General features: G+C 41.4%; 1 protein-coding gene across 1 annotated transcript in view; it reads right to left on the reverse strand.

Annotated features, from left to right (window-relative positions):
- SLC67A1 (solute carrier family 67 member 1) overlaps nucleotides 1-15,007 on the reverse strand; it is an 86,154-nt gene that overhangs the window by 34,142 nt on the left and 37,005 nt on the right. Inside the window, exons 5-6 of the mRNA XM_081942370.1 lie at nucleotides 5,339-5,454; nucleotides 3,394-3,504 (exon numbers count right to left, since the gene is read on the reverse strand). Of these exons, the coding sequence (XP_081798496.1) occupies nucleotides 3,394-3,504; nucleotides 5,339-5,454 (227 nt within the window). The remainder of the gene's footprint in view (nucleotides 1-3,393; nucleotides 3,505-5,338; nucleotides 5,455-15,007) is intronic.

The raw sequence follows: 15,007 nt of genomic DNA on the forward strand, positions 1-15,007 counted from the left end.
GATGGTATCAAAAGCCGCCGAGAGGTCTAATAGGACCAGGATAGAGGAACAACCTCTATCTCTGGCCCTCCAGAGATCATCCACCAACGCGACCAAGGCCATCTCCGTGCTGTGACCGGGGCGGAAGCCGGACTGGCGCGGGTCTAGATAATCATTTTCCTCCAGATGACGTGGAAACTGGTAGGCCACCACACTCTCTACAACCTTCGCCAAAAAGGGAAGGTTGGAGACAGGACGATAATTGGCCAGCTCCAAAGGGTCCAGGGAAGGCTTCTTGAGCAAGGGTCTCACCACCGCCTCTTTCAAGGCGGCCAGGAGAGACCCCTCGCTCAACGAAACATTCACTAGGCCCAGGAGCCAGTCTCGTGTAACCTCCCAGGATGCCAGTACAAGCCAGGAGGGGCATGGGTCCAATAAACATGTGGTGGGTCGCAGTCGTCCACGCATTCTGTCCAAATCCTCGATGGCAACCAAGTCAAACTCCTCCCAGATCGATTCCTCAAGACTCGCCATGGACGTCTCCATTGGACCACTGACAGGGACCCAATCCCTCCGGATTTGAGCGATTTTATCCTGCAGATATTTACCAAATTCCTCTGCCCTGCCCTGTAGAGGGGCCTCCCGCGGCCTCTGAAACAAGAGGGAGCGGGACACCCGAAACAGGGCGGCAGGGCGGTTCTCTGCGGATGCAATGAGAGTGGCACAATATTGGCGTTTGGCCACTCTCAATGCCACAAGGTACGTCCTTAAATGGGCTCGTGCCTGTGTTCGATCAAATTCGGAGCGAGAGGATCTCCAACGACTCTCTAGACGTCTCTTGCGGCATTTCATCACCCTTAGTTCCTCGGTAAACCAAGGGGCCAGGGTGGATCGTTGCCGCCGGAGAGGCCGCAAAGGCGCCACCCGGTTCAAGGCCCCGGTAGTCGCATTATTCCATGCGACCACCAGGTCCTCTACCCGGGGGCGGGTCAAGGTTACAGGAGGTGGCCCAAGCTCCGTCTGGAACCTATCAGGTTCCATCAGGCGCCTGGGGCGGAACCATCTGGTACTTTCCGGTTCCGCCTCCCCGCAGCGGGAGGTAGCACCAGGGAAGTCAAGACGAAGGAGTGAGTGATCTGACCATGACAGGGGAGTGATGGTTAAGTCCCCTCCTCCCAGATCACTCAGCCACTGGCCAGAGACAAAAACAAGGTCCAGAGTGTGTCCTCCCTCATGTGTCGGGCCCTGAATCATTTGAGTCAGGTCCATGGCTGTCCTGGAAGCCATGAACTCCCGAACCCCCTCTGATGCTTCTCCCATCGATGGCAGGTTAAAATCCCCCATCACTAAAAGTTTGGGGGTCTCAACCGTCACCGATGAGATCAGCTCGAGGAGTTCGGGCAGGGCCGCTGATGTATAGCGAGGAGCCAGGTATACTATCAGCAGGCCCAACTGTCTCCCAGGGCCCCATTTCACAACAAGGGATTCACATCCGGACGTCTGTGGCACAGTAGACTCCCTCGGCTCTAAGTCCTCCCGAATAATTACTGCTACCCCACCGCCCCTTCCCTGGGCCTGGGGCTGGTGAAATGCTTGGTAGCCTGGTGGGCACATTTTTATGTCGATAACCCCAGTTTATACCAGAATACTGTAAATAAGAGAGCTGGGTCTTTGTGTATAATGTATATCATAGCCTTGCTTACAATATAAATAAAGGCAACACTCTAATTTAAGAATTAAGTATTGCTTCCATAACTGAAATAATTATATGAATGAAGAAAATACATGAAAACACCAGACAATGTTTCTCTGGCGATACTTCCTACAATTTACAATATGAATCAACATATAACAACCATACAAATTTAGACTTTGAGGCTAGATCTTGTTCCTAAAATCTCACTATACTGGATCAGCTTTGCATAGAAAAAAAATCCCATAGATTCAGGAAAAGTGTTTAACAGCGTAATTCTTTTAAGAATTCTGGGGACCTGATTTCATTACAAAAATGCTAAGGGAATGAATGCTGAGGTAGGAAAAAAGGATACTTTACATTAATGGTGTAAGTTTAAATTCCATTGATAAGATTCCTTAGCCTTTTTCTTAACAAAGAGCTATTAGTCTTGACCTAGATTAGGCCTTCAGCAGTGCAATTTTATTACTGGAAATCTTCCAATCCTGCCATTTGTGTCTGGATCTCATGTTCTATCAGCTGAGCTTTCTAATTTCAAAACTGATGCACCGTTATATTCCCGAAATAGGTGGTGGGTAAATCAAAAGTCTGCCATTAAATTCAGTGGAATCAAAATAGCCTGGCACTTTTTTTTTCCTTTTCATATTTTCATAACAGAAAGCCATTGCATATTGAAGTAGATCATTACACAGTCCAATCCAATACAATCTACAATGGTCGGGACTGTTATTTTCATAACAGAAAGACATTGCATATTGAAGAAGATCATTACACACTCCAATCCAATCCAATCTACAATGGTCGGGATTGCAGCAAGCTATATTATGGCTTGTTTAATTTGGATTTAGCATGTTGTATAAACCCAGCAGTTGGGAGTTATGGGGTAGAAAGCAAACCGTGGTTTAACTCAATGTATAAGACCAGTCCATGCCTGGACTCTTTAGGTGTTTTACTGATCTTATTTTAAGTGTTGAAACTGTAGAGAATCAGAAAATGACCTTGAAGGAAATAAACAAGGAAAAGCACAATGAGGCTTGCAAGATTGACATCAGCCCTTTGATGTAGACTAGATCAGGAAACAGACTCCACTGGAAAAATCAACTATACTTGATTGAGATAAGCTATAAAACAACATTTTGCCAGTCTGATTGTGCTTTGCCTCCTTCTCATCCCAGGGCTTAAGAATGTCTCTGTCTCCTTTGCTTATTTAAAAATTCCTGTCTCTTTCCCTCAAGCTCATCTTCTTAATGCTCTACAGAAACTGAATTTAGGACTTCCAAATGTAAAACAAGCTAGAATTCCAACGGCAGCCAGTTGTATGCTGGAGACTACAACACGGAGCCACTCCAGTTCTCATTTCTCCTAACAAGGCCACAAGGAAAAATGCTCCTCTTCCTCCCTCTCCTTCAGTTCACTTTCATCCCTTAACACCAAAAGTACTGTATTCTGATTGGCCACACTAGCAGATGGCACCTATCAAAGAAAGGTATGATACAGGAAATCCTAGATCTAATCTCAAAGCAATTGCCTAGATGGCAAACCAACGGTCATCATGTGTTAAATGCCCCAGTAACTATGTCACATTATATGATTGGCACCTAAATAAATGTATTTTTTCCCCTAAGACAGAACCACAGAAGATTTTAGTAATCTATTCCCCTACTACGCCTCAAATCATATGCAACTGAAAATTGTTATTCCAAAAATCATAGCAGACTCACCTGTAGGAAATACAGAAAGGACTTTGATTAAGAAAACATCCATTACTCCCGGAAGTGTCAACAGTCGGATAATTTCTTGGAAGCTAAAAACACTACTGGACTGGGATGTTCCTAGGGGGGGAAAAGTTAAAATATTTTTCAGACAAAGGTAAGCCTTTGAAACAAAATAATATAAAATGTTTTCTAATTATATGGACAATTATGTGCCACATAGTTGCAGGTGTAGTAAATAGTATACAGTAGTAGATGCGGAGACTCTAGAAAGAGTGCAGAGAAGAGCAACAAAGATGATTAGGGGACTGGAGGCTAAAACATACGAAGAACGGTTGCTGGAATTGGGTATGTCTAGATCAATGTTTCTCAAACTTGGCGACTTTAAGTCCTGTGGACTTCAACTCCCAGAATTCCCCAGCCAGCTATTCTGGCTGGGGGATTCTGGGAGTTGAAGTCCACAGGACTTAAAGTCGCCAAGTTTGAGAAACACTGGTCTAGATTAATGAAAAGAAGGACAGGAGTGATTTGATAGTAGTTTTCCAATATTTGAGGGGCTGCCATAAAAAAAAAGACTGAATACTCAAAGCCATTTGTCTGAAATGATATAGGGCAGTGAGGGCTAACCTTTTTGTTGTTGTGCACCGAAAGCATAAGCGCACCTGCACCCATAATGCAAGGTGTGTGCAACACTCCCACGCCTTGCCCCCCTGGTGCATACATGTCCTCCCCCCCTGCCCCCACGCATTTGTGTGCAACCCCCCCCTCGGTTTTGGGCCTAGTAGGTCTCCTTGCACTTCCTGGGAACCAAAAATGGGCCATGGGGGGGGGGGTGCACCCCCCATGCTCCCCTTGCCCCCACGCATAGCTCCCTACCCTGGAGCTGAGCTGGGATGATGGCTCACCTGCCCACAGAGAGGGCTATACGTACCACGAGTGACATGAATGTCATAGGTTTGCCCTCAAGGATATAGGCTCTCCTGCATGAGGACAGAATTGAACTAAAAAGCCTCCAAAGTCCCTTCCAACTCTGTTAATCTGTGAACATAGTGTGATTTTATGGCGATCTGTTCTGAGAATATTCTGGGAGACTTTCATTATTGTTTGCAGCTACACAGGTTGTCTTGTTTTAATGGGCTGGAAATGGAAAGATTAAGATTCTCCTTTTGGTCTTACAGGTCTGTCCAGCCCCCCCTCCCCCCAATGCCTGTAATTAGTTTTAGAAGAAAAGAGATATCAGAATATGCTGTGCTGGTTCCCCATTTCTTTCCCTCTGGAACCTTAAGGATTTTGGAAGTATGGATGATTTCCTAAAATGGCTGTAATAGGCACATTTTTCCAAACATAAAATGGCTACTATTGCACATGAGAATAATCAGATCTTTCTATTCATTAGAAAAAAACCCAGATCCAGTCCAGGTTATCATGGTATTTTCTTCTGGGGAGATGGAGGCAGTACCAAACCAAGTAATGGCCTGTGTCCCCTCCTCTCTTTTTATTTCTAAAGGATGCCAAGGACATCAGAGGCATTCTTGGAAATAAAAGTGGATGCTTGAAATTGGCATTTGCTTTGCGGCAGGCCAGTGTCCCATTTCATTTAATTTAAAATTAAATTTCATTTAATACTTAAAAAATATTTACCAAAGATTTTGATATAATTTAGCATAAATTATATTTAGGCATGTATATCTACCAGCCAGTTAAGGATTTCAATACATTAAAGCCAGCATTGCCTACACCCCCAGGGAGTAAAACAAAGCAATCACACTTCCACCTACCTTGGGGTTAAGCTGAATTCCCCAAAACCTGTACCATGTAGCTGAAATGGAAAGCAGTCCTAGCCTAATTGAAAGGTTACTCACAGAACTCCAAATAGTTTTAGTTCAGATTTTCAGGCTGAAATATTTTGGGTTTCCCCCTCCCTTCTTAAAGCTCTGATGGGTCAGGCACTCACCCTGTTGTGCTTCATTTCTCTTGGACTGTGGCTTTGTCTGGGAAGGAATACAAAGAAGGGCCATCAAGGCACAGGCAAGGTATCCAGCTACTGCAATATAGCAAGGAATACCGACACTGTAAATAGAGAAGAGATAAATGGAACTACTGTGTAATGAATCCACAGATAGGAGCATAGTGGAAGGCCCTTTTTCCTTATGTTTTCGCCCTTAAAAGCTTTCTTTTTTTTAAGTGGGGAAAGAAAACAAAACAAGTAAGCGACTGAAGTTAAGATGGTGATGAAAAAAATAACTTTATGACCAGTCTTCCCAATTACAAACTTCACAGGTGTGTCAAGCAAAAGAAAATTGAAGTAAGGCCATAAGAACAGTTGTGATTTCACTGGGTGACTGCTTCAATTAATGACTGATCCCAATTGTGCTCACTGAACAAGTACTACCTATAGAAGAATCTGTGATTTACCTCAGATTACAATTGGAGAAAGAGAATGTCTGAACATCATTCTGCAAATGGGTTAAGGTGATCATTTTCATGTGAATCCATTATGTACATGACATGCATTTATTTCAGTGCTATACACTGAGCTCTTAAGTCAGTTGCATGGGAGAGAGGAGGTGTAAGGCTGCAATTCTTAATATTAATTAATAAACACAACGTTGTTGAACAGAATTGGTCTCATTTATTAGCAAACTTATTTAGAACAGTGCAAATCTGAGTCGGCTCAAGATTTCAGACTTATCTTAACCCTAATTTTGCTTCATATTAGAGCAGATTCCTAACTGTTATCCTGATGGGTCCTAATAATACTGGGCTGGATTGACACATCACACAATAGCTATATTGTGGTATGTTTAATTTTGGTTTAGCGTGTTCTGAAAACATAGTCCCTGTTGATAGCTTACCGTCTGGACGGAACAGTGGCTTATTTAGTAAGATTAAACATGGTTTATTTGCACTATGTGTGGCTCAACCCTGCGCATACTATTTTACTGTAGCTGAAAAATTCCTGTTTCACTTGGTTCTGATAAATATTTCTGCTGATCTTTATTTAGCCTAAAACAGGCTTGTGTTTACATTTTACATTACATGCACTAATGCAAAACAAATAATGAAATGCCAAATGCCAATTATAAATAGGAAGAAGGAAGTTCAGACCGTAAATCTTTTCTTTTCTGCAGACCAAAAGAAAAAAAAGAAAAGAAAAAAGCTTTGGGAAACAACTTGGCAAACAATATTTCTTTTCATGGCTTTTAGAATTATGGGAATTTAATTCAATACTTCTGAAAGGCACCATGGTTGAAGAAGATTGAATCAGCTCCTCTCACCTTGTATGGGAATTTGGCTTGGCATTGGTGACACCTATTGACATTTTAAGTCTTTGCATATTTTGGATGTTCAATGCTGCTGTAACATAAATGATTTCCTTGATTCCTTGTTCCAGTGGAGAGATCCTTAACAGTGTAACAGTATTGGAAGGGAGCTTGGAGATCTCCATCCATTATTTTTGTCCTGCCCACAGATGCTTTGGAGACTAAGTTGCCTCTTCTCTATGACAGCCCTCAAATATTGGAAGATATATTATTGAATAGAAAAAGAGACTTTGCAGCTTCACTTTCTTCTTTTTAGCTTCCAAGGCCACCGTCCATGTGGCAGTGGAAAACATAATTCGTGATAGCTGAATAAAACTAATTAATTTCTTAATTATTGCTATGCTACTGTCAATCACAGGATGAATCATGTCCTATAATTATTAAACCAGGACCGGTTTTTTTTTATAGAAAGCTCAACATGTTTTAAATCAGACGAAAGTTTGCTTGACTGACATCAAAAATTTGTGTTGCTGCTAAAACAAGATTGTTAAGCTTGGTAAAGTATATAAATGAAGAACTTCAAAGGACAACATATACAGTACAAAGGCTGAAAAGAGCAATTTGAATAGTCCAGAGTGATGGAATGTCTGATTATATGATAATTAGATCAATTAAAAAAAAACTCAAGCAAACAAATGTTACAACAAACTGGAATCTTCTAAAGTAGGGTCAAACCAATACGTTCCAGACAGTGACGTGCGGTGAAGTTTAGGGCTGGTGAGGCTGGTGACGTCATCAAATTATCATCATTAAGGGAGGACTGTGACAACTTTGATCTTTGCAAGCGTGCAAGCAAAATACCCCAGGTTCACGGTGGCGGGGACAACAACTCCTTCCGCTGCGCTGTGGAGAAGAGCCAAAGGAAGGCAGCGAATGGGACCATGTGTGCAGGGGGCTCCTCAGCGCCAGCCTCAGATCAGCGCGAGCCGCGGTCCCCTTCCCCTGCACACGTGGTCCCATTCCCCTCCTTTCTGAGCCAACATGAAGGGGACCACGTCTGCGCTGATCTGAGGCTGGCGCTGAGGAGCCTCCTGCACACGTGGTCCCATTCCCCTCCTTCCTGTGGCTCTTCTCCACAGCGCAGCGGAAGGAGTTGCTGTCCCCGCCACCGTGATCCTGGGGTATTTTGCTTGCACGCGCAAGAAAGAGATGAAAGAGAAAAGCGGAGATTTTCTTTTCTTTTCATGATGAGAGCGGTGAGGCTCTGCCTCCCCTGCCTCCCTGGCTGCACGTCACTGGTTCCAGATATCATGAGCCTCAAAATGAATTAATTAATTTCTTGCACTTTCCAGTTTGAACAAGAGAAAGAGATAACTAGTCCATCTGTCTATCACTTCAGCACTGAACCTGTTTTAATTTGCCTGATACAAGTAACTATGAGTCTAGAGTTTAATTTGTAAATATTTTATGTGGGTTGTATTATTTGGATTGGAATATAATTGTATAAATAAAATAAAACCAATAGAAACGAAAGCAGAGACTATAAAGCTAAATATTTAAGGATCTCAGTAATGCAGATTGCAGCCTCATAAAAATATTCCAGCCCCACTCAACTTTTTTCAGTCTTAATTGTATAATGAAAAAGAGAGAAGACTGCACAGCCACTGAATGTTAAATTTAAGAGAATAATATTATACTTCAATTTGCAATTTCCAGTATCATATTTCATCATAATAAGTCTCGCCTTTATCAATACGTTGGAATTTTCAGAAGCAAATATCAGTTGGCCAAATCTCAGATTTTCAGATTCACATACTGTACTTAAGTATCCAATCTTTAATAGTACATGGGAGCAAAAATAATGTGATCAAAATGTTTAAATCTTTTCATTATTGTAAAAAAGGGAATACTTTCAGCATTTCTTTCCTTAAAAAAAACAAAACTATTTCCATATTATTTCCATGAGTGGGATCTGGGGTTGTTGTATTTACTTTAGGAGTAAGTGTTAGGTGTTGGCTTTCATTATACCATCATCTCTTCCTTTGTCTACAGCCTCCCTGGCTTCTCCTGCTTCAAGTAAATCACAAGCGAATATATCAGAAGACAACTCTTTCAATGAAACTTTTTGCATTGTTGCAGAGTGGTTGAGAAGCATATGTAATCGAAAAAAGCAACAACAGTTATGGTAAAACAGCAATAAGGACATCAAATTAAGATGGTGATGCAACCAAGTGATCAACCTGTAGGGCCTAGGCTAGAAAGGACCATGGCCCAAAATTTAAGTGACCTGCCAAAAGGTACCAAGTATACTGCAAAGTATTCATTAACTCAGAAAGATTGGAGAAACACCCAGGGTTTAAAGACATATTTTAGGACTGTGAGTTCTTGATACTAGGCAATGCAAAGCACACTAAGTACTTAATCTGCAAAAAGCAGAGTATCATTGTGTAGGTTTCATTCTTGCCTACAATACAGAGTCTAGCCAGGAGGAGCCTTGTGTCTGAGCCTTCCGCCATATCAGGCCTCTCCCTGAAAAAGGGCTACTGTCTAGAGATGTGAGATTCAAATCTGACACTTGAGAATTTTCCAGGGCAACCTGCGTTCTAAAATGTTACAATTTACGCCACATTTTTAAACTTTACAGCATTCCAGTAACACTCATAGTTGCATAATGGTTATTTCATTCTTCTTCTTATCCAGTTCTAAATATCACTGTTCTATGTATTATCTAATTATATATTATATCTGTATTTACATGACTATTATACGTTATATCAATATTCATATTGATGTGTGTGTGTGTGTGTGTGTGTGTGTGTGAGAGAGAGAGAGAGAGAGAGAGAGAGAGAGAGAGAGAGAGAGAGAGAGAGAGAGAGAGAGAGAGAGAGAGAGAGAGAATCTTTTCACCTTAATATAACCCTTAAATAATCTTCATGTATACATCTATTTACATCTATTCTCTAGCCATTTATATCATTGGTCCCAAATCATGTAATAGTCTGTTTCTCCCGTCTTTCAATTCCATAAATAATCTGTCCATCTCTGCACATTCAAGCACCTTTTTTATCGCCATACCCTCAGATGGAGTATTGGCTTTTTTCCAGTTTTGTACATATGCAATTCGGGCTGCGGTTATATGGAGTATAATGTACTGAGTTTTCTTGCATAAGTTTTCTCTTATTATGCCTAGTAGGAATAATCCCGGTTTCAGCTTGATTTTTTGTTTCGTCAAATGTTACAAAATACATCCTGGGGCATGCTGAAAATGATGTGGGAAAGAGAGTCCTCCTTGACAAGCAGAATAAACTGTTTGGAAATTAGAGAAGTGATCTGTTGGCAAACCTGGTTGAATACAGTGGTGTTTTGCTTATCTCTAGTTGCCAGAAATTAGGAATGGCATGTGCCTGTCCAGTAGTTGCAATGGCGATACTATACAGGTAGTCCTTGGCAACTATTTGTTCAGTGATCCTTTAAAGTTACAACAGTACAGGTAATCCTTGACTTGTGACCACAATTGAGCCCAAAATGTATGTTGTTAAGTGAGAATTTGTTAAAGTGCTTTTTGTTCCATTTTACGACATTCTTGGCCAGAGTTGTTAAGTGAATCACTGCAGTCGATAAGTCAGTAACCTGGATCTTAAGTGACTTTGGATTCCCCATGGACTTTGCTTGTCAGAAGGTCGCAAAGGGGGATCCCATGCTCATAAGTATGAACCAGCCAAGCATCTGAATTTGGATCTCATGATCATGGGTATGCTGTTTGTTTTGTTTTGTTTGTTTTATTGGATTTATATGCCGCCCTTCTTCCAAGGGACTCAGGGCGGCGTACAGCATTAAAAAAAAACCACATATCACAAAAGTTAAAAGGAAATTAGAAACAATCCAAAAAACAAACCCAATTAATATAGCACTAACATTTAAAAAATTAGATAAAATTAACATGCTGCAAAGGTTGTAAGTGTGAAAAATGGTCATAAGTCCCTTTTTTCAGTGTTGTTGTAACTTTGAACAGTCACTAAAGGAACCGTTGTAAGTCGAGGACTACCTACACTGAAAAAAGTAACTTAGGATATTTTTTCACACTTACGTCCATTATAGCATCCCCATGGTCATATGATCACCATTTGTAACATTCCCAGCCAGCATCTGACAAGCAAAGTCAAGAGTGTGTGGGGGGGAGGGGGGAGAGTCAGATTTGATTAAGGACCGCATGATTCACTTAACAACTGCAGCAATTTACTTAACAGCAATTTACTTAACAAAAATTTACTTTACTGGTCAAAATGGTTGTAAAATGGGGCAAAACTCCCTTGCTTAGTAACAAAATGTTGAGCTCAGTTGTGGTTGTAAGTTGAGGACTAGCTGGATATCATTTTTTTTAAAAGGAAAGGGTTATTTTTCTTTCTTTCTGGATTTCTTTTTAGGTGTTTAGGAGTCTTATGAAGCATATGCCATTTTATCCACCCAGAGATTAAAAAACGGTCTTGTGTTGACACATATTTTACTGCTGTGTAACATTCAAGGAAAGTTAATATTGACTCCTTCCCAAGTCAGCTGGCACAGCTTTCATCTTATTGGCACACTCCATTCCTTATCAGTTATGCAGGAAACCCAACTGCAATGACCAATGATTGTGTTTGCAGTCTCTGGCAAAGATTGTTCTGGAGATTATAAAGGTACTTAATGACAGATTGGCTTTCAGAACAGCATACCTGATTATGGACATACCAGAGTCTTTGTGTTTGAGTACTGGGCAATCTCTCCAGCCATTCAAAAATAGAAAATGACTCAGGTATACGGTTTCCATAGGGGTGTGTGTGTGTGTGTATGAGAGAGTGTGTGCAACCAAGAGAGAAATCTATCCTTTGGCAAGCAGAGCAGAATTGAGTTTTAAAAGTTAGCAGTCCTTTCAAAGGGACAGAAATTTGCTTCAGATGAGGAGAAATGAGCAGCATGTGTTAATCATAGATTTAACCCACTGGTAATGGATAACCAGGGGACATAGTGGCTCAGTAGCTAAGACGCTGAGCTTGTCGATCAGAAAGGTCGGCAGTTTGGCGGTTTGAATCCCTAGTGCCACGTAACGGAGTGAGCTCCCGCTACTTGCCCCAGCTTCTGCCAACCTAGCAGTTTGAAAGCATGTAAAAGTGCAAGTAGAAAAATAAGAACCACCTTTGGTGGAAAGCTAACCGTGTTCCATGCCCCTTCAGCATTTAGTCATGCCGGTCACATGAGCACGGAGACGTCTTCAGACAGCGCTGGCTCGTTGGCTTTGAAATGGAGATGAGCACCACCCCCTAGAGTCGGGAACGACTAGCACATATGTGCAAGGGGAATCTTTACCTCTAATGAATAACCATCTTAAATTAATAACCATGGTCTTGAAAGTAAGGCAGCTGCAAAGCACAAGTCTTAAAGTTGCCAAGGTTGGTTACCCCTGGTTTATAAATCGCTTAACCATGCTATGTTAGTTGGGCAAGAATTATCATGGTTTGGGTTACCAAATTCATAGGTTGCCCTGACTGGAAGAAAAAACTCCCACATGAGAAATCCAGATTTATTACAGTGAGGTAATTTTGGCATAAATGTGGCTCCAAAAACTCTTAGAAACCTGAGTGATAAGACCAAGGAGAGCGGGGAAAAACAATATTCTCATGCAATATTTAAAAAAACAAAACAATTCAAAGTTCTAATTCAAGGCACAGAATGACCAGACTCAAATTATGCTACTTTGGACATGCAAAAATCCAGCCTCCTGGGAAAAGAAAGGGAAGAAGAGGATGGCCACAGCAAGGTGAATGGACTCAGTTATAATGGCAATGGGTGTTGTGGGTAGAAATATCCATCCAGTTCAGTTTCAAGTGGGGAGAAAGACATTGGAAACATGGAAGCTGATTGGAAATATGGTTTATTGATGGACAGGACCACATGGGTTTGAGGTCCTGGTGCAGCTGAACACATGGAATGGAGAGTGAAGGTCATTCATACCCTCTCTTGGGCCTTGCCCTTGAGCTTTCTGTTCCTGTGGCAAGAACCTGTATTCTATTGGTTGCTGTAGTCAGACTCCCATGTGGCCCTGTGAGGTCAGTTTGTCTGAATCAAGTTTGAAGCCTACTGGGCGATGCAATGAAGAGGCTTGTGTTCTGAAAGGATGTTGGGCCATATCTATTGTGTCTTAATGGCTTTCCTGGTTTGGATCTTGAGTGAAGACTGATCCTACCATTCTATCTAAATCTGTCTTTGTTCAAAATATCCTGTCTTGAATGGATGATCAAATCTGCATTTCTAAAAGCTGGTCTCAGTTTAGTATCTGCTTGGGGCAGGGAACTGTGGCTCTGAGTTTATGTCTCCCTTAAGATTTATATTTCACTTCTAGGGGAAATATAATATTCTGCCTTTTTAATATTTCCTAAAATATTTCATTCTTTTAGGAGAGGGGTGGGTGCTAACTTTTTACAGCGTAACATTGAGAGACTTGAAAGAACAAGTTAGAGATGGAACATCATGCAGAAAATCCATGTGGTTGCTAGGAGTCAAAAATAACAAGGGCACCTCAATCAATCAATATATTGCATAAGGATATTTCTGCACTCAAACATGCAACCTTCCCTTTATATCATGAGCTATTCACAATTACATTTCTTGCATTAGCGTTCCCCAGGGGTGAAATCTACTTACCTTTGCTACCAGTTTGGTAGCAATGTGAACACGTGCGAGCTTCCGCGTATGCACGGAACGTCAAAATGACATCCGGCCAAGTGGGCGGAGCCTGCTACCGAGCGAGCCTGGCAAGCGAATAAGCAAACAGTGAGGTAAATGAACAGCAAGGGGGGGAATCCTCTGTGCCACGTGATTTAGATTAGGAAATCCTGCTTTCTAGCTAATATAAATCGTGTGGCACCGCTGATTGTTGGAAAAAAGGGGTTCACCCGAACTGGTAGTATTTTTTTTACTACTGGTTCGGGCGAACAACTGGCATCTTTGCTACCGGTTCGGGTGAACCAGTCCAAACCGGTAGCATTTCATCCCTGGAGTTCTCCAACCCGTGAGCCATAGACTGGCACTGGCCCGTGGCCCGTTAGGAACCTAGGCCTCCACACAGCTGGAAATGAGCAGCGGGTAAGCAATGAAACTGAAACCATCCCCCTTCCCAGTCGATGGAAAAAATGTCTTCCACGAAACCGGTCCCTGGAACCAAAAAGGTTGGGAATCGCTGCTTATATCATTAGCATTTCCTGACCAGAATCAAAAAGAGTTATTTGCAACTATTAGAAGAGAAGGGGGAGGCTGATTTGCTAATTATACGCTGGAGGATTATCCTGTGTGAATAACTTCAATCCCAGAGAGAATTGGGCCAGATTTAGAATTTAAATGGCAACACCTCACATTTGCAAAATCTAATTTGTTTTTCCCTAAAACCCCTAAGTCTGCCTATCAAAGCTAGATATACCGCTAAGTGTGACAGCAAAAACTGCCTCTGAGTTCAGGAGAATAACAAATTAATTAATTGTCAATCAATGTTTACTTCTAATATAACTGTGTAACTGTGTTTATATACGAACATGTGTATCCCTCCTCGTTATCCCATCTTTTCTGACATCCTCCCCAAAGTGAAAAGAGCATTGACACAAGTGACCATTTCTATTTTAAGAGAAAAATTGTGGATTTTCAGAAAAATTGAGGAAGAGAAAATGAAACAGATCTTACTTTTCTGAAGTTGAGGGTGATGTATTTCTCTCTTGCTCTGTATTATTTCTTCATTGTGTAAACAGGGATTAGTTAGGAAAACATTTTACTCTGCTTCCCATAAAGTTTGCTAATTATCCACCAGAGTATTCTCCTGTGTTTAGGGATGCTATCTGCTAAATGTCATCTTTGATCACAGATCACACGAGGGAAATCCTGGCTTGTAACACAGACATAGAAGGTCTCTGAAGTCCTCTCCTAAGATAAACCATGGAGTCTGAATCATGAGCTTTTGTGTACAAAGCTGGATGTGATACGTAAAGGACTGAATCAAGTCAGACTGATGTAAGCGGAAATATTTTTAAACAGGCACGTACCAACCATTTTCTATTTTGCACAAACCAAAGAAATCTACGACAGTTGGCCCAAAAACGTTTACATTGTAAAAATTGCTTTGAATACTACAACTGTTCATTCTGTAGCACCCAGAGGGGATGGCGTTGGAAGTGGCGGGAGAGAGAAGACTATTAGATTTGGTTTCTTGGAGGTGATCTTTAAAAAATTCAGATTTAGAAGCGGCTATTGTATCCATTTTGTGATCACTGTATTGAGTTTAGTAATTCAGTTATTTTCATTTCTTCATTTTGAAGAAACATAACTGATTTCATAGAACA

Source organism: Natrix helvetica (assembly GCF_964273705.1).
Source record: "Natrix helvetica genome assembly, chromosome: 1".
In the NCBI taxonomy this organism is placed as follows: Eukaryota; Metazoa; Chordata; class Lepidosauria; order Squamata; family Natricidae; genus Natrix; species Natrix helvetica.